The sequence below is a fragment of the Castor canadensis genome, chromosome 13, assembly GCF_047511655.1.
Source record: "Castor canadensis chromosome 13, mCasCan1.hap1v2, whole genome shotgun sequence".
NCBI classification, from domain to species: Eukaryota; Metazoa; Chordata; class Mammalia; order Rodentia; family Castoridae; genus Castor; species Castor canadensis.
Window position 1 is genome coordinate 18,437,156 of NC_133398.1, and position 20,745 is coordinate 18,457,900.

At 40.8% G+C, this 20,745-nt stretch overlaps 1 protein-coding gene across 5 annotated transcripts in view; it reads left to right on the forward strand.

The window, feature by feature from the left end:
• Nucleotides 1-20,745, forward strand: part of Astn2 (astrotactin 2) — an 888,234-nt gene that overhangs the window by 520,276 nt on the left and 347,213 nt on the right. For all 5 annotated transcript variants that reach the window (XM_074051155.1, XM_074051156.1, XM_074051153.1 and 2 more), the window contains one exon: nucleotides 4,176-4,326. In XM_074051155.1, coding sequence (XP_073907256.1) covers nucleotides 4,176-4,326 — 151 coding nt within the window. The remainder of the gene's footprint in view (nucleotides 1-4,175; nucleotides 4,327-20,745) is intronic.

Consider the following 20,745-nt stretch of genomic DNA (forward strand, 5'->3'; position numbering starts at 1 on the left):
TTTGAAAAGGCCTGAACTCTCAACCCAGGTCTCCTGATGGCCTGATGCTACACACATCAGTCCAGTCCACCTCTGGTCCCAGGGCTGCTGCATTGATCCCTTCACTGTTCCTCATGATTGGTAAGCTCAAAGATCCATTCAGCAGTTCCCAAACTCCTGACTCAGCCTGGGATGATGAATTGAGTACCCAAATTAAGAAAAGGCTAGCATTTGCTTTCAGCTGTTTTTCTCTCTTTTCCCTTCAAGACACAATCACTGCTCTTGACTTAGAGCCCCTGTGTCAGGTCTTTGCATTTTAAGTTGCACTCCTCACTTGTAACTGGTGTTTATGCAAAACTGATCTCTTTAAATGCTAGCAGCCTCCTTGTTTGGTATCCTGAGCCATCTCTGGGTTCCACAGAAAGATGACATTTTTTGCTTGTTTTTCCCTTCTCTTTGTAGTTCTCTGTCTCTTTGTGTGTTCTTTTCTAAATAGTGTCTTTCTCTTCACTTTCATTTTCTATCTTTCTATACCTGTCTCTTCCCTCTCTTCCCTTTTTCTCTCCCTCTGCCTGTTCTACTTTCACACTTACACATTTGTTCTGTGTTTAACTTCGATGTTTTCTCCTCTTTTAATCTGTTCCTTACTCCTGTTTCTCCCTTTCTTTCTCCTACTCTGTCTCTTCTTTTATTCTTTTTTTTTTTTCAACACTGGGAATTGAACTCAGGGCCTTGCACTTGCTAGGCAGGCACTGTACTACTTGAGCCACTCCACTGGCCCTTTTTATGTTGGCTATTTTTAAGATAGGGTTTTGCATTATGCTTGGGCTAGCCTAGATGGCACCCCCCTATTTGTGCTTCCACTCTATCTGGGAACCACCATACTGAGGCACCTCCCCAATTTTTTGCCCAGGATGGCCAAAAAAAACCTCTGTTCTTCTGACCTCCCAAGTAGCTAAGATTACAGGCTTGAGCCACCTCACCCAGCTATCTCTTCATTTTTCCCCTCTTTTATATACTTTCTGTGACTCCACTTGCCTGTCTTAAAATCTTTGAGACACTCCTCCATGTGTGTCTGTCTTTCTCTGCTTATCTGTCAGCACTTCTGCCTATCCATTTATTTGCCTCTCTTTACTCATCTTCTTCTTGATGACTGTATGTGTTTCTACCTCTGTTTCTCTTCTTCTTCCTAGCACTTTCTCTATACTTTTAGGCCTTTTCTTGCTCTCTCGGATCTTCTCTCACTCTGTCTTTATCTCTTCCTCTCATTTTCATTTCTGATCCCTCTAAGAGTGTTAATATTTTAATAGCCTTAATGTCTTCCCAGGATCCTCAAATATTTCCATGATTCAAACATGGCAAGTCTCCTAGAAGCTTCATTTCAGAGAGAATTGTTAATTCCCTCTCCCCATACACCTGTCACCTCACTCTGTACTAAATTAGGAGTGAGGGGCAATCTAGCAGCTCTCCTGGCATAGTCTCCTTTGTCTCTGTCCTACAGTCTTGAACATGAAGGATATGGAATAGGAACCCAAAATGGGAGCAGGTAGAGGAGTCTCCTGGTTGAAAACATTCTTAGTAAAAGAATTGGTTAGTGGAGGCTGCATCTATGCCTTCTGGTATTTTCTTTGTTTCATTTGAAAACCATTACCTAGTACATATTCTTCCAGACTCTGTCCTGGGGACTAGAGAGGGATGACTAAATCCTGAGCACAATGCTGTACAATCTTACAGTTTCTCTGAGAAATCACATAGTTGATAATTAAGGTCAATAAGATAATAGATTTAGGCAAGGTGGACAAAAGCAAAAGGGGAATTCATTCTAGTGGGAGGAAGTAGAGAACACTTCACAAAGGAGGTAACCATAAGTTCTGTGGAGGTAAGGAAATTGTCCAATGTCACTACTGTGTGCCCGATGCATAGAATAGGGACTAGTACATAATAAGCACTCCATAAACATGTTTAATATATGAATGAATGGTTGACATGAATAGTTTTCAAGGAGTCTTAGGATTTCATCAGTAAGAGAAATCAGAGATGAGCATTCCAGACAGAAGGGAAAACATGACTAAGGATTCAGAGAGGCGAAGGTACAAATTATGCAATGATGCTTAGGAAATTTCAGAGCATTTTCAGTTTCAGAGCATTTTTAATTTCATATTTTTAGATTAGGCATGCTCAACAAGTAAAGTCTATGCAAACATTTCAAATTAAAAAAATAAAAAACCCTCCCAAGTCTGAAACACTTCTGGTTCCAAGCATTTTGGGTAAGGGATATACAACCTGTACAAACTGATCCAGCCCTCCTCTTCAGGGCTGACCCACCAATTCCCCATCTCTGACTATCAGTGACTGATGGCCATGGCTTTACAGCCTACCAGGCATTCATTTCAGCCACAGCAAACTGCCTCATCCAAGGGTACTCTCTTCCAGATTATAGCCCTTAAAAGAGCCACCTTCAGCTCCAGAGCTCCTATAGGTGAGGTTTCAGATCATATTGCAGGTCCTTCACTCAATTCTGCCTTGATCACTTTGCACAGATATATCTCCCAAGGGTGCTCCTCCACCAACTGCATTTCAGAGTCTGTTTTTAGGGAAACTGACATAAGATTCTATGTTCAAGGATTGAGAAAAGGCATGTGGTTAGGGGATAAAGAATATGAGGACAGGATTATGCCATGCACTGATGGCTTACACCTGTAATCCTAGCTTCTCAGGAGGCAGAAATCAGGAGGATCCCAGTTTGAAGTTAGCCCCAGGCAAATAGTTTGTGAGACCCTATCTCAAAAAAAACCTTCACGAAAAAGGGCTGTTAGAGTGGCTCTAGGTGTAGGCCCTGAGTTCAAACATCAGTACCACCAAAAAAAAAAGGAGTTTGAGGACAGGATAAATGTAGCTGGATGGCTAGTCAAAGATCAGATTATAAAGAGGCTTGAGGACCAATGAAACTAATTTAGACTCTCTTCTGTAAGTACTAGGGAGCTATTGATCAGAGAAGTATCTAATTAGAACTGGTATTTACCAGGTTCACTGGCAGTCAGTATAAAAGATGGGATAGAAGAGGATAAGACTGAAGGCAGGAAATGAGTTAGAAACCCAATCTGTAGTTCCAGTTCCAAGCCTGGGGAAAGAAAGAATAGGAAAAGAGGAGAAGAAGGTTTATAGACAGTATCAGTGATACTCATTGGTTCTTCCTGCTCCCTTGTGCATCTCTCTCTTTACAACTCTGGGCTCCATGAGCCACACACTATGAAAGAAAGTAGTGTCTCTTCCCATTGCCTGTAGCTGCTCCTTTAATATCAATTGCAGCTATGGGATAACCTTTATTTGAGGCCCTTTCTCCAGAAAACTGCATCAGAAACTTTCATCTCTACCCCCATTTTTTAGAATCAGTTTTGTAGTACTATACCATACAAAACTTTGGCAGATCCATGGATAATGGTATCTAGTCCACTCTTACCTTTTGGGAACCTTACTTGGGAAGAATCGTATTTCCCTGGAATTTCATGATCTTCCCAACAGTTGTTGCTGACAGTCCTGACAGTGTAACTTATATGTAATAGTCTGAAAAATAATGTTCTGTTGTCCTAGGGGCCATACTGCTGTCTTGTGTCTTGGCTTCGGCATTTATAGGCTGCAGGATTTGAGATAAGTCCCACCACCTTTCGTACCTTTAATTTTATAAATTGAACACTGATTGAAATAAAAACGTTGGTATAATAGGAATGCACCCAATCATGGAGTTGCTATAGGGAGCTCTAGAATTTATAAAAACAGATATGACTAAGTTCAGAGCTGTGTGGTGGGAAAAGATTTCTTTTCAGGTGGAATTTGGTATAAACTTGGTTCCATCACATTACAAGCTGGGTGGCCTTTAGGAAGACATTTCACATTTCTAAGGCACAGTTCACCTGCTGGTAAGATGTAAATATCATACCTACCTCCCAAAACTATGACAATGAAATAAAGGGTACCCAATCCTAAGTCTAGTTCTCTTTATTACAACAGGATTAGGCACCATGTTGTTTGATGGGATACTTACTGTTTATTTTTTTCCTTTAAACCATTTACTTGTATTATTTTTCTGAGTACAAACAAAACAAACAATGACTTCAAATGTAATGAGTTCCCATTAATTTTTTTGAATCCAATGATGTAGATGTCCCTGGAGTTTAACTATCCCCTTTCTCTCCAAGGGAAGAAGCAATGCTGTCCACATACTTTGAAACCATCAATGACCTGCTGTCCTCCTTTGGGCCAGTTCGTGACTGCTCTCGGAACAATGGGGGTTGCACTCGCAACTTCAAGTGTGTGTCTGACCGCCAGGTGGACTCCTCAGGATGTGTGGTAAGTGCCTGCTGGCCCAGGAACATGGTGCCAGCCCAGGGGCCAAGGCCACTTGCTGGAGACCATTACCTGCAACAGGAAGCTAGTCAAGGAGAGTTGCACTGGTCAAATTTCCTACCTGTGTGCCCTTGGTTTCCTTGTCTGTAAAGTAGGATAATTAAACCTACCTCTTGGAATTATAAGAAGAATGAAATGAGATGTTATAATTTAAGTGCTTGCCATATAATAGGCCCTTGAGTGGTCTTGACTTCCAGAAGCTTAAAGTCCACTTGAGAGTAAAATAACACAAGTCTTATCTATATGACCACATTGGGAGCAGGGGAGGGTCCATGAGATATAAATAGTACAGAATGTAGGAGTTTTGGTGTGGTTCAGAAGAGATAGTTTCAGGTGAGACCTAAGGTTTGCAATAGGCTTCCTTGGGAAACTGACATTGGAAATGGCTTTGGAAAAAATGAATCAACTTACATCAAGAAAATTGCGCAGATGGCAAGGCAGAAGTGTAGGAGTGAGGGTAGGCAGCCTTGTTTGCATAGAGTTTCAGAATCTAGTATGAAATAAGGACACAGGAGAAGATAAGTGAAGATTTCTGCTGCCAATGGAAGAGTATCCCAAAACTGATGGTATGTTTTATAAGAACAGTCTTGGGTAGTTCAAAATGCAAGTTCCAGGATTACACTTTTAGAGGGGTTATGTTCAAGGAACTTGAAATTTTGACAAGGTAATGAAAGTGTCTATCTGTGTGTGAGTGTGTGCTAGAGTGTGTTAGGAACATAGTTGGGAAATATTTCCCCACTGGCTAAACTTGGCCTGGCATTCAATGCTTTTCTTCTCTTGGCCCCTTCCAACTTCTCCAACCACATCTATCACTGCTTTTTTTCATTCTATACTAGTCAAATAGATATAATTAGATGTAGTTATTTGAACCTGCTACCTGTTTAATGTCTCATGGCCCTTGCTTACAGTGAATTGTTCTACCTGCCCTGGAACAAACAAGTAGACATGTTTCCAGATGAAGCAATTTTACAAAGCCTTTCTCTTCCCTGATGGGGCTCTGCTGTTCTCTATATCCACATTTATTATATCACCTGTGACACTTTATAGTACAGAGTGGCTTCCCAGAGTTTGTCCCTCAAATAAACTGAAAGAGATCCCAGGGAACCTGCTGATCAGCACAGCACCCTGTCAATACCCATCTTGTTAAATATAGAAGAAAGAACAGGAAGGAAGGGAGGAGGTCATGGATGGGAAACCTTGCTCCAAACTAAGCTATCTTAATTTGACCCAAGAAAAATAAAATATACAAATGACCTTTTACACCTACACAGCAGCTGGGGAAATAGGCAAAGAGCAGGAAACCAGTATAAGATGAAGATTCTAGAATATGAGGTGATGCAATGAAAACATATTTTAGATGTGAAGATCAACAGGTCTTTAGAAGTAGATAGAGATTTTTAATAATTACATTTCTTAGGATTTCAAGTGACAGAAAAAACACAAAGTAGTTCAGGCAAAAAGGGCTCAAATGGAAGTTTAGGCACAGTTGGATCAAAGTGCTCAAACAACTTTGTTGGGATCCCATTCCATGATGTGTTCCTTAGTGTCAGCGTTCTCTGGCCAGGTTCACTTTCTCCACTCAGTGAATCCTACAGAACAAAAGCACCTCTTTTCTAGTCCTTCCAGCTACAGTTACAGAATTCATCTCACTGGGCCAACTTGGTTCCCAACACCATGGTCAAGCGGATGGACAGGTTCATCTCTGAATGGGTCACATTGGGATCTTTAGCTAGGAAGAAGCTGCACCTGAAATCTCTGGCTCTGAGATGGGCAAAGGCACAGAGGAAATGCGGGGTCCAGCAATGGGAAAGGGGAGTTACAGCTGTGAGGGTAGTAGACATCCAGCAGCTATTTGTATTGGAAAAGTAAGACCTGGTGAGGAAGAAAAGGGCTTGTCCAAGTCGTAGAACCCATCAGAAGACAAACAGCTCCAAAGACTGTGCCAAATCTATGTCATCTCTAAAACATGGGGCTGACTTTTTTGAAAGGATTGAGTTGTCTGCCTCTTTCCTCTTTGACATCAATTTTCTTTCCTGATGTAATTAAGCTCCTTCTTCAGGGAAGATGCCCCAGAAGAATGAAAGCTCCAAATGCAGGTGTGTGAGCGTGTGTGTGTATGCAGGTGTGAGTGTATGTAGGTATGCATATGCATATGCAGGTGCATTTGTGTGTTGTATTCAGGTGTGTGTGTGCGTGTGTGTGTGTGTGTGTGTGTGTGTGTGTGTGTGCATGCATGCAAGGGCTTTTTCTCTTTCCCTCTCATTAATATAAACTAGAGAAAGAAAAAGAAAAAAAGAACATTCATTCCCTGTAGGTTAAAAGAAAATTCAACAGTGTGATGAAGCTGTCAGGAGAGCTTCCTCCTTGATTAAGAATATTAATGTTAAAACTAACTTCAGGGTGCAGTGGATGTAAGGCTGTGCTCTATGGAATAGATAGGGAAATACCCACTTTTGCACTGAGATTTAAAATTCCCTTCATTTCCCTATAAACTCTGTCATAAGAAACTTTTTCTCATAGCTCTCTTTCTATGAAAGTCCATCTGGTATAAAAATAATCATTTTATAATTTAAAAACACATTTGCTTAGACTTTGGGTTCCCTCATGGATGAGGAAACAAGGTTCAGGAAGTAGAGGGACTTTCCAAGGTCTTATCACCAGGTAGCAAGATAGAAGATCAAGACCACATCTCCAATGCCATTCTTAGTGCCAGGGCCATTTTGGGTTGTTTGCCCCATGGCACTGAAAGGAAATGAAAATAAAGAACATGGAAAGAAGCTTAAGCTGAGTGGATCAGCCCTAAGCCCTGACTTGATTGTTGGAATCTAGATTGACCTAATTAGTCTCAGTTTCTTCATGTTTCAAAGGGAACGACAGTTCTTGAACTCAGATTTTCAGCAAAGTTAAATAATACAACTAGCAAAGATTTGAGATTCACAAAGTGCCATTTCTACATGAGATAAGACCGACTACATTATCTATCTATCTATACAGATTTTTTTTGTGGTACCAGGGCTTGAACTCAGGGCCTACATCTTGACCCAATCCAGCATCCCTTTTTGTGTTAGGTATTTTTGAGATAGGGTCTCTCAAACTATTTGCCTGGGCTGGCTTTGAACCATGATCCTCCTGATCTCTCCCTCCTGAGTAGCTAGGAGTACAGGCATGAGCCACCAGTGCCCGGCCATATTACCAATATTTATATGTGGCATACATGATATCAGGGCCACACAAACTTATGAGCACAGAGTAACTACCTTCCTATACTATTTCTATAACTGAATGTCATTTTTGTTCTACTGTACTCATAGGCAGAAGAAACTTAATTCTAGTCAATTTTGGTTGTCTACCTCTGACCTCTTTCTGAACATTTATGTCTATGGGAGCTGTTGTATTCCTAAGGCATTAGGAGCTATGAGTTATTTGGTGTTGGGTCACACCTCTTAGCCTGGTGCCTGCTGTCTCCTCATCCATCACTCTTTCTTTTCTGGTCTATGTAAGGACCCCTCTGTTTCCATCTGGTTCACAGGCATGTAATCCATGTTGATATCTTCTGTTTGGTGCTTTCATTCCATCATGGACCATTTAAGACCAGCTGGCTCTGTTCATCAGCTAGCTTTACCATGTGTAAGAGGTCATAAGGAATGTCCAACAGTTTTTCTACACCACCCCCATGGATCTGAAGCCCCCTTGATCTTGAGTTTTGTGAAAGCATTTATAGTCAGGTGTTTTCACACAAAGGAGAGCTCTTAATCATGTCTGTCATTGACCAGATGCTGTCTGGCAAGTAACTCACAGAGCCCCTTTCCCTCAGAACCCTCAAACCCCTGCCCCTGTGTGTGTGTGGTCAGAGATTAAACCCAGGGCCTTGCACTCTACCACTGAGCTAAGCCACCTGATTTCCTATAGTCCTACATTTCATTCAACCACCTGTCTGATTAGCCTGATGGGAATAGAGTATTAAGCCCCTTGTGAGGGACTCATTAGCACAAGGTCACCTTGTTTGCCTTTCTACAATTATTCTCTTGCCCAGACCCAAATGATCTAGATTTACAGTCAGGGGGAGGGAGACTAATTCTACAGTACATCACAGATTTTTTTTATTTCTTACTTTGCTTCTTTTCTTTTTCTTTTGAGACAGTGTCTCACTATGTATTCCAGACTGACCTCGAACTTTTGATCCTCCTGTCTCAGTTTCCAAAGTGCTGGAATTATATTCATTCATCTTCCACTATTTAAAATTATATCTATTATTTTTAAATCTTCTATCAAGACATCAACTTCTGAACACAAAATAAAATATTGGGCATCTTTTGCTTGATTTTCTGATTCTGCTTTGGAAATCTTACCCTATGATATTAATCCTCTGGTATATAATTGCTCAGTTTGATCTTAACATGTAATGGGAAAAATAATGCCCTTACAAGGATGTCACATTCTAATTCTAGAACCTGTGAGTGTGTTATGTTACCTGACCTTGTGACAGAAAGGGAAGTTAAGTTTGCATACAAAATTGAGATTTAATATTTAAAATATGGTGATTATCCTGGATTATCGGGGAGCACTGGTGTAATCACAGGGGTCCTTAGAAGGAAAGCAGAGAGTGCATCAGAGAGATGCAACAGTGATAGCAGTGAAGAGGGAGAAAGGGGATAGCAAACTAGAAATGTTTCTAGCGGGGGTCTCTAGAACCTGGAAAACACAAGGAATAGACTGACACATTATACTCAGAGAAAGGAACACAGCCCTGCCAACACTTTGATTGTAGGTGAGTGAGACCTGTGTTTGCCTCCTAACCTAACAGAACTGAATACATTTGTGCCATTTTAAGCTGTCAAGTGTGTGGTAATTTGTCACAACATCAGGCCAATACTAATGCAGAGTGAAAAATAATGAGGAGAGAGGCTGATGTGGTAGGTAACGTGCAGAGAATTTTTCTATTACTTTTATTTTTTTCCAGAAAGACTTCACCTTATGACCAGGAATGGAGGAAGTAACAGTGAATGAAGCATCAGAAAGGGTGAAAGGGAGCCTCAGTTCCCCTTCAGTGTCCTAAAGAGTGAAAGATTGTTACATATTAGAAATGTTACAAATCTGACAAATGTAATGATATCAGCAAGGCACAGTTTTAAATGTAAGCTATGGGTCCATTTATTCTGTGTGGCAGTATAAACGTTGCAAAATTTTAATCAAGATAGCATTCAAAAACAAGAAAACTGTAAGCACTTAATCATGGCATGGTGGGGAGACACTTCCACCACCATTTCTGAGGCACTGCTGCCCCCTGAAGCATTCCATTCATTTTATTCCTTTGAGAATTTCTTGTTTCCCTCAGCAAGGGAAGAAAGCTTCTGAATTGACCCAACACCAGACAATTTAGTGCTCACAATCCATCCTTCACAGAACCTTTGAATTGCCAGTTCAAGTTCAACTTCATTGTTGCAACTATCTATTATTACATAACAAACCACCTCAAAACTCAGTGACTTAAAACATCTTTCATTTGCTTACTATTCTGTGGTTTAGGAGTATGGGAATGACATAGATGGTTTATCTGTGATCCACAACAGATGGAGTATCTTGGGTTGTAGGATTCATTTCTAGTAGTGTGCCTTTCTTATCTGTCCTGTGTTAGAACTGGTATATTTGGCAGGGGTCACTGTTTATGCTGGACCTCAGCAGGAGCTGTCCATTTGACTTGATCTTCTTATGCCATGGAGTCTGGACTAGCAAAGGGACCATTTTAAGTTCAAATAATACAAGAGCCACCACATTCTGTTTGTTAAGAATATCATGAATGTCAGTCCAAATTTAATGGAAGAGAATTGGACTTCATTTTCAATGAAAGGAATAGCAAAGAATTTGTGGCTGCCTTTACCCTTTCAGCTGAGTCACAGCCAAGACTGCCAGAACAGGAAGGGACACTGCAGATCTTATAACCCAGGCCCACATCTCTCCATTGTACAAATAGGAAAACAAAGACTCAAAAGATGCGTAAATTGTTCAAGTTCATGAAAGAAGGCAGTAATGGAATCTAGATTTAATCACAGTTGTAGCTTTGTTTGCTAACGATCCTAAAGCATTAGTTTGCCACTGTATCAATGCAAACAGTTATTTACCAACACTCTTTCTCATGATAGCGCTGGGATTCAAACTAAGGGCGTTGTGCTAAAGCAGCACTCTTGTATTCAGCACTAAATAGAACAGGAGACACAAAAATAAAACCTCCACCTTGTTTATAAGCTATTTCAAAAGACAAAGTAGACTTCTCAAAGTCACAGTTTTACCTTGAACAAGTCACTTGGTTTCTCTGTGTAAGAATACCTAAGAGGATTGGTGCGAGTGTGGAGGAGAAGGAGGTAGTGAATGGGGACAACTGACACTTACGAAGCATTTTACTACATGCTTGCTTACTTACAACCGTACTCCTAGATGAGCACTGTTACACTAATTTTACAAATGGAAATGCTAGTAGTATAAGAGCAACCATTCACACATGACCACTCAGTGATCCTTTAAGGTAGGTACTATTCTTACCTTCGCTTTCTATGTGAGAGACATTAAAACCATCTGGTAGCAAACTGGGATATAAGGAGACACAGAGTGGAAAAGGAAAGGAGGGTCAATGCTAGATAGATTTGCATACTTTTGGAACTGAGGGTATGATGGTATCTTCTAGGGAGTGTCCCCAGTGTCATTTTCCTGCTCTGCTTCTGAATGCCAGGCCACCCTCTATGAAGCACCCAGTCAGTCTGACACATTTCTACATTCTCTGCTTTATCTTTTTCTGTTTCCATTTTGACCAAAAAGCTATCTGGCATTCCAAGTAATAGGAAAGACTCTAGAATCCATGTTTGCTCAGAGATACTGAGAGGTAACAATAAGATACTGCCTTTTAAAGCCAAGATGAAGTCAGGAATTTTCATTTATTATATGTCAAGCACCTCCTGACACTGTTCAGAAGGAGGCAGGAACTGGAATCTGGTTCAATAAGGCAGAGGGAGGCTGTTTTTCTCTATTCCTCTCCTTCCCTCTTTAAATGACTCAATTGGTCTGTAATTAAAGGGAATGAAATTGAAGAGGGCAGAAAAGACAAGTAGGAAGAATCAGAAGAGTGAGAAATCACCTTGGAGCATAGCCCAGACACTGCTAATCAGAAGAAGCTGACCCTGTCTTCCTAGGCATCCAGACCTCTTGGACAGGTGCAGTGGGACGGAACCTCCCTGGGGTCTGGCTTGTGGGCAAGGGTCCTTTCTTCTCAGAAGTGGACTGTCAAGGCTTAGTCATCTCTATAGATCAATGGCATGGGTATGAAGAATGCAGAATACAACCAGAGTGGGTTTGCCAACATCCAAAATAGGAGCAATAATCCTTGCCATATTTTCCTTTTTAAAATTTTTGTTAGAAAGATGCAAAAACTCAGGAGTCAGAGAACTTTATGGGAACTATTTCAGATGTCTAAACTAAGAAACTGTACTTAATTGGAGGGTCATCTTCTCTATGATGTCCTCATCAGAGAGCCTTCTGGTCTAATAGGTCCACAGACAAAGACTTTTCTTCCTTCACCAGGAATACTAGGATTGATATTGTTAATGCTATTAATAAATAAATGAATGCCATAAATAGCATGAGTGATAGTATTGCCTATAGAAAATTTTTGAGTGCTGGTCATATGCCAGACCCTGAGATAAGTGCTTGAAATGCACTATGACATGGAATTCTCACAGTCGCCTTGTAAGACCAGCACCTTTGCCCATGCTATCTATCCAGGAGCAGCAGACTCAGAAAGAATGAGAAACTTGCCCAAGTTCAATAGACAGGTAAAGAGCTGAAATTGAACTCCAATTCTATCAAACTCCAAAGCCTGTTTTCTCCCCTCCTTTTTCCCCTCTCTTTCCTTCCCCTCCCCTCTCTGTACTGGGTTTGTTTGTAACCTCAGGAGCCTCACTTGAGCCATACCTCTGCCCTTTTTGCTTTAGCTCTTTTTCAGATAGGTTCTCATGCTTTTTTCCTAGGCCAGCCATGGACCAAGATCCTCCTACTTCCACCTACTATGTAGCTGGGATTATAGGCATGAACCACCATACCTGGCTTATTCTTTGAGATACGTTCTTGCTGACTTTTCACAGGCTGGCCTTGAACTACTATCCTCTTATCTCCACTTCCCAAGTACCTGGAATTACAGGTATGAGTTACTGCACCCTGTTCCAAAGCCCGTTCTCTTACTGCATCCATTGGAACTTCCAGAGGCTTAAAGTAGTTCCCTAGAGATAATGTTCCTGACATCAAGGAGCTCCTCTTTCACCCTCAGTATCCAGAATATATTCTTTCTTCTGTGCTCCTAGGAGATCTGGAGGATACTGATAGAGGATGTATTAAAAAAGGAGACAAGAAGAATGAGTACAGGGGAAACTGGAACTGCCACAGATTTGGGGAGTGAAAAGAAGGGAGTCACTTCTGACCAGGAGCAGTACATTTGCATCTTTCCTTTATGGATGTCCTGCAAAGCCCTCTTCCCTTCTAGCCCAGCAGGAGAGGGTGGTGCAGCATGGGGTTTCCAAGATTATAATATGTGGCATTCTCATAAAACCTATGCACTCTTTTATGACATTAAATATTTCATTCTTCCCATGACGTTTGAAGGCTCCTCTATTTTTTCCTCATTTTATTTCTTTGGGACCCAGTTTTTCTGGGTCTAATGGTATTTCTGGTGTGCTGGATTGATTGTGTGGAAGTCATTATCTATTAAAGTCAGGGGACCTCCCCTGCTCTTCCAAAGTGATAGGTTTTATCCTCTGATCCTCAGAAGAAGGGTGTGGGTGGAAGGAGCCCCAAATCAGATGCAGGAAATGGGAGCCACAGGCCTAGTTCTGTCACCTGTTGGTTGTAAACACTAAGAAGTTCACTTCAGGAAGGCTGTGCCATCTGTGTGGGTGGCACCTTGGAGATTACAGAGGGAATTTGGGATTTCTCAGATTCCTCTGGGCTCTGGAATCCATGATGTCATAGCTGATGTTTGCAGGAGGCAGTTGTACTGACACAGATAGGCCCTCAGATCAGAGAAGGACAGCATGGGGCAGAGCATGGGGCTTAACCTATGGGTTGGTGGAAAAACAAATACACTAAGGGGAGAATCTCCATTCCTTTACCTCCCTTCTACAGGCATCCTTGTATTTTGTACACTTGCCTCAAACACCTTTCCACCTTTTGAAAAGTGCCCCTATGAGGAGAACATGTGTATTCCTACTGCTACCACCTACCTGTGGTCACTAAGTCACTGTAGTGCTTAGAAGTACTGTGTTTGGCTTCAGAGAAACTTGGGCCAAAATCTTGATCTGTCACTTACTAGCCATGTGACCTTTGGGCAAGTCACTTAAGACCTCTGAGTGTCAGGATCATGTTGAGTAAAACAGAGATAATAATACTTACCTGCTGAAGCTGCTGTTAGGACTGACTGAGATAATGCATATACATGGCTAGCACATGGTTATAAGTAAGCCAGAATGTGCTCGCTATTATTATCATTATCAATATCTCCTGCAGAGACGAAGGTGGTGGTGGTGGCAATGATGAGAACTAAAATTGTTTAAGTACTTGCTATGTTCCAAGCATCTAAGGTAGGTCTCATTACTACTTCTTTTCTTATAGATGAGAAAACTGACCTTGCTTGGTTCCATACAGCTACTAGAATCTACAGCAGGGAATTTAAGGCAAGCAGCCTAATACCAGTAATGGATGCTAGTAGTCCTTAGAGGGGAAAGTAGCATTGATTGCTTTGTCTTCTTGGACACTTTGATTGCTTCTAACTTCAGTCCATTATGTACTGCATTGCTCTAAGTGTATTTGAACAGAAAGAGCTTTGGGTTATTTGTTTAGAAGAGGGTCCCAGAAGTTTGTAAGGACAATTTTATAGTACTCCATGATGTGTAGGTAAAGACATAGGATGGATTTAAAAAGCAAATAAGGCACAACAATGCATATGATGTTCTACACATTTTGTGTTTTAGGATCCTGTTTTGCCTTCAGGTTGCAGTTCAAGGGCAGGATGTTTGGCCAAAAGGGTCCTTAAGCACAGGAGTGATAAGATGAAAATTCTGCCTTTGGGAGTGGAGTCCAGTGAAGTGTGCAAGATGCAAGTGGGAGAGGAGCCAAATGCAAGAGAAGTCAATGAGGCAGTGGGCTTGCTGTCTCCTTGAGGTTGTGGGAGGTCACAAGCCATGCACAGCTCTTAGAGGCTGGGCCAGCACCTGGAAAGCCTGCTTCACTCCAGAATCATTGGAATTCTGATATTTGGACACCTTTTCCTCTGAAGTGAAAAATTGGAAAATTGTGTTCATTTTAATTATAGTAATAGAACTTTTATATTTATAAGGTATTTTCCCCATCTGGTCTTCAGTTTTCTTTTATCTTAGAGGTTTTTTTTAAGTAGCTTATGTTCGTTGTAAAATTAAACAAATTCAAACACTACTGAGATCTATAAAGAAAAAACACTAAGGCCCTTTTTCTCTACTACTTACCCACTTTAGTGATAACTGTGCTATGGTTGGTCTATGTATAGATCTCCTATATGTTTCTTCCCTATGAATATGCAAATGTAAATAAGAATTTATATATGTAAGTTTGAAAACAGAAGCACAAACAGCATTAGGTTGTGTTTCTTTGGGATAATTTTCCATTTCAGAACTACATGTCTTCCTATATAATTTTCAAAGAGCATTTCCTTTGTTTTTTCCCTCTTTAAAGACAACTAGTTCTGTAGATTGATTTTATCGAAAATAAATTGATCAAAAATAAACATGAGCAGCTGAAGGTGTAGCTTAGTTGTAGAGCACTTCTCTAGCAAATACAGGCTCTTGGTTCCATCCCCAACACCACAATAAATAAATAAATAAATAGATAGATAGATAGATAGATAGATAGATAGATAGATAAATAGATAGATAGATAAAATAAGATCAAATTGAGGCCAAAAAGCACAAGAGCCATGGGTAGAATAGAATCCAAGGTGTACTAATTTCCACTCTAGTATTCTCTTTCACCTAGGACAGCATTTGTCTTTTATCTTTATTATTTTATATGTTATTATAGTCTTAAAGATAACTGGATAATCATTATGATCATCAGTATTGATTGCATAAAATCAATAAAAAAAAATTCTCCTTCCCCTGTGTTCTACAGCTTCTCCCTGATCCCTGATTTTAAAAAGTCTTCATCCACCAGCTGGAACATTTTCAATTCCTTCACCTTGAGGTAACAAACAGTAATAAGGTTTCATCAAACACTTGCTAGTTTTTCTTCTCACTGAGAAAATGCTACCTGAACAAAGTGATAGACATTCCAAGGGAAATGGGGTCAGAACTGTGGTCTGGTGGAAATAGCAGACTTGGTCATGGCACAATTGTGTTCAAATTCTGTCCTTGTCACTTGGAAGTTGTATGACATGGGACAAATTGCTGAATGTATCTGAATTTCTCTTGTCTGTAAATTGGAAATGATACCTGAACCTTACTATGCTGTTGGCATGGCCTAGTGTGACCCTATGGCAGGAAATAAAACCAGTTCCATGGTCTCACTTCCCAAGGTCAGTTCCTTTCTGGAAAGAGAAGCTTAGTTTGGTAGGAAACACGGTGTCCTTTTCTGGCTTTCCTTGGTTTTCAAACGTCACCTTCACCATCATTGAAAGGGAAGGGTGACCTAGAAGCTCATTATCATGAGCACTATCTGGACGCAGGTGACAAAATTATCCCATTTCACAATATGGGTCTGTTTATTATACATTGTTAGTTAAGCTCTTAACCTTTCTACAATTTGAGAATTGAAATTGATTCTCCCTGTTGTGTCTCCTTTCCCATTAACAGTCCATAAGTCATAGTTACATTTGTGTTTCTGTAAGGAAGACACTGAATATCGGCTTATACAGGAGCCACTGGGACTTGGTGCCCCCAGCTTCCACTGAAGAGCTGTTCTTCCTTACACAGTAAACCTTATGGAACAGATGAAGTCTTCCTATGGTGGGATTTCAAGCAGGAGTAGTGGAGTCATCAACCTTTTTGGTTTTGTTGTTGGCTAGTTTAGGAAACAAAGTGTTTCAAATAAAAAAAAAAGAAAAATCTTGTTTTATTTTCATTTCATTTTATTCTTCTTTTTTTTTGAGACAAGGTCTTGCTTTATAGCCTAGTTTGACCTGGGACTGTTACGTATCCCAGGCTGTCCTCGAACTCACAATCCTCTTGTCTCAGACTCCCCAGTGTTTGGATTCCAGTTGTGTACCACCACTCTGGCTTATTAAAATTTTATCTTTTTAAAATTATGAAATTATAATAGGTACACACAAGAATATTTAGAATGTATAGAAAGAAGAGTAAACAACATTATCACTCATAGTCATGCTACCTGAAATAACTACCACAAACATTTTAATATTTATTTCTTTTTTATTTTTTCTTGTTACTTTTTCTATATAATATATATTTAATAATTTTATTGTGAAATATCAGTAGAAAATGTACAAAATGTTATTTATAGTTTTATCAATAGTAATTAAGAATGACCATCAAACCATTACCCAAGTTAAGAATGGAAATATTGCCTAAAGCCCTTCCTCAACATACCTACCATGCTTCCTTTCCCCATTTTAATCCCTTTTTCCACTCTGGCAGTAGTTATGCCCCTGATTTTATACCAATCATTTGCCTTAACTTTTCTTTATAGTTTTCCCATGTGGAATACATGGAGTAATACTTTTATTTTATTGTTTACTGTTGGTGGTGAAATCTCCAGCATATAACTCATCTAACAAGCTAGGTAAAACTAATGTAGGTAAAACTGATCTTTGCCTTTGATTGAAGCCAAAATTGGTTATCAACTGATCCATATTTTCATTTTAGAGCTATGTATTCATAACTCATCACCTAATTATTTGCTATTTGTTAGAACTATTTTGGGGCCATTAAGATGAACTGTGTTCTGACCAGCAAGGAGCTCATGTCTATTTGCATAGATAGCAAGTGACATTTTGGGTCCATCACCTGGAATCACATTTGGATGCTTTGTGCACATTGGGATGAATGTTTCCCCTTCATACGTATTCCCTCTGGTGTTAACTCTGGTTGGACTGCTGCTTCTCTCCTTTGAATATTTGGCTCCTACACAGCATTTTTTTTTCCTCCAGCTGGTCCAAAACCTTGCAGGCTTTTTCTAAGGCTCATTTTAAAATGCTACATCTTGAGTTCATCCTGGGTGAGGGAGAACCTTTTAGTCAGGGAATGGGGTGGAGAGAGAAAACAAATGTCTTGAGTGACTTTTAAGTACAACTTGGGAACTCTGAATCTTCATAGTACCCCAGAAAAATGGTCATGTCTCCCCTATTTTAAGTGCAGATTCCAATTCAGAAAGGTAAGCTACCTGCCCACTGTCTCTCAGGACACTAATGAAGACTTTGGTTTCTCTGGTTCTGGAATCAGGCCTCTGCTGTGCTGGTGGATGACATCAGGTAATGATGTATCCAATGTTATCTTATACACAAGTACCACAGCATTGGGTTGCTGGGGGAGTTAAGCGGCATGGAAAGCCAGTATTTAGCACTCAGCAAATAGCACCTAGAGCACAGAATCAGCCAAGCTGGTGGGATGCTTCGGAACAAAGACTTCAGGAACCTGCCTGGGGCCTGGGTGGTAGGTGCCTTGCCATGGGCATCAGAGTTGATGCTCGATCCTCAGCCCCTGTGAGTCTCCTTCCTCCCACCTTCATTCCTGGAACATTGGACTTGAGGAACCTCATCCTTTCCAACTCTCTGAGGGCCCAACATATATAGCATCTGTCTCCATTTAGGGATGGAATTTTTTTCTTCTTTCTTTTAAATTGCTTTCTGCGACAAAAAATAAAATATGCAAACCATCCAAAATTACACTCGACATAAGCTGAATAAATATATATCCACAGAAGCATATGTTCAATAGCTGCTGCTCTATGTTTTTCAAAGCCAACTAGCTTATAAAATCATTTCTCACTCAGAGTCCAGGCAATCAATGAGAAGGTGCAGTGTGAGGACATAGCCTCGAGCTGCAAATTGAGTTGTTAGATACAAAAGGTAGGGAAGGGAAACCAGCCAATAAAGTCCAGTAGGCCTGGAAAGGCCTATGGCTCTAGCCCTAATGAATAAGTAGCTCAATCCAGGCACAGTAGTAAGAGACATGGAGTTCTTTGGAGTCGAGTTATGTGGGTTCAAATCCTGTCTCTGCACTTATTTATAATATTTGACATATTGCTTTAAACTTCTTTGTGTGTTGGTCTCCAAATTTTAAAAAAAGATGCAGTAACAGTGATGTTGTGGTATATATTTGGTCTTTTCCCCTGTAATCTCCAGTGTTTTTTGATATGCCCGTAAGTTGATTGTTAGCTGGCAGCCCCTAGGTATCTTCAGGATTGGTCAGAGGAAAGACTGGGCAGGATTGGAAAGTTAGGACTTTTGCCCCACCTCCCAAACTCTGGAAAGGGTGGAGGGACTGAAGGCTATGTTGATCCCAGTGGCCTATATAATGAAGCTTCCATAAAAGCCCCAAAAGACTGGGCATGGGAAATTTCTAGATAGCTGAAAATGTGGAGGTTCCTAGAGAGCATAGTGCCAAACAGGGCATGGAAGCTCTGTGTTCCGGCCCACATGCCTTGCTCTGAGCAGCTCTTCTGCTGTTCACCAGTATATCCTTTATAATAAACCAGGGGAAATGTTTCCCTGAGTTCTGATAGCTGCTCTAGCAGGTCAATCTAACCCTAAGAAGTAGTTGTGGGAAACTAGCTAGTTATGAACACAGAACAACTGTGGAGCTTGCAATCAACATCTGAAATAGGGGTAGTATGTGGGACTGAGCCCTCAACCTGTGGAATCTGACACTATCTCCAGGTAGAGAGTATCAGAATTGAGTGGAACCAGAGGACACCCAGTCGGTGTCCACTGAAGAACCCACCGGAGGATAGGTTACTGATAGAGAGTAATCTCCACACATTCCTGGGTGACTAAAGATCACAAAAGCACTCTGTTCTGACAGTGCCATGAAAGAGCAAACTAGGAGAAATTGAGTTTGTTTTTGTATACTGTCTTCCATGGTGATTGTGTGAGGAAGTATAGCTGAAGAATTAAGAAAAGAGATTCAGGCACAATGACTCCTGGCTGTACCACTTACCGGCTGTGTGACTTTGGGCACATTAATGACCCTCCTTGTGCTCCAGATTCCCCATCTATTAAGTGGACACAAAAATGGCATTTTCCACTACAGCTCTTAAGAGGAAGAAATGGGTTAATGCACATTCAGTGCTTAGAATGGGAGTTGACTCTATTATAAGTACCTAGACAATGCCATACCAAGCTGTTTACCCCATGTGGTCCCCTGCACATAGGACTGTAGCCTATACACCTTGTCAAAATCCCATGGGTTCTATGCTGCTCACAAATAGGACACGAAGTTTCTGAAAACTAAAAGAAATCTAACATCTACAGTGTGAACTTGAAGAGCATCATTTCCCCTCTCCCAGCCTCAGTTCTCATCTGTGAGTAAAGAAGATGGTAGTGTACCCTTTTCTGGGAGGTGGGAAAATGGGGTGATCCATTTTCTGTCTGGCATCTGGGGAGGGCACAATGGATGCCATTTCCCTACTAGCACCATTAAACTACAAAGTGCCTGAACCTGGGCTAAGGATGGTTAGAGCCCCACCTTGGCAACACAGAGGGCTTCTTCACTGAGCCCAGCCATCAGCCCATTGGTTCTGGCTTTGGAGTGGTGCAGACCTGAGTTCAGACTCAGCTCCACGCCACATGAATCACCTTGTGACCTTGGGAAGAACATATATATGTATCTCTGGGTCCTCCTCTTCCAAATGGGATCTGGATCTCCCTCTTAAAGACACATGAGACTGGAACAATATGACAGATGGGGAAGTCAAGGTCCTTCAGAAACCTTAACACACTTGTGAAAGGCAGCCTTGTGTGGCTTATATTCTGCTCTTCCTGGTACTTGTCCTGTGGCCTTGGGATAAGTTAGTAAACTTGTCTGTGCCTCAGATTTCTTCTCTGTAAAATGAATAGGATAGGAGTATCTATATCATCAGGCTGTTGTTCACATTATGAGTTAATTTTCAAAACACACTTAAAATAGTGCCTGTCACATGGTAAGCACAATTAAGTGTTAGCTATTATTAGTAGTAATGAGCTTTACCAAGGCTATTTATTATCATCACCAGACCGTTATTGAACATTTTTCAGGGCTCCTGGGAGATTTTCCTGGGAAAGCGGTCCCTGGCTTTCCCTCCTTCAGCCCTTGGCTCTGATGCCTACCATATAAAACCTCAAAACCTCAAGGACTATAAGAA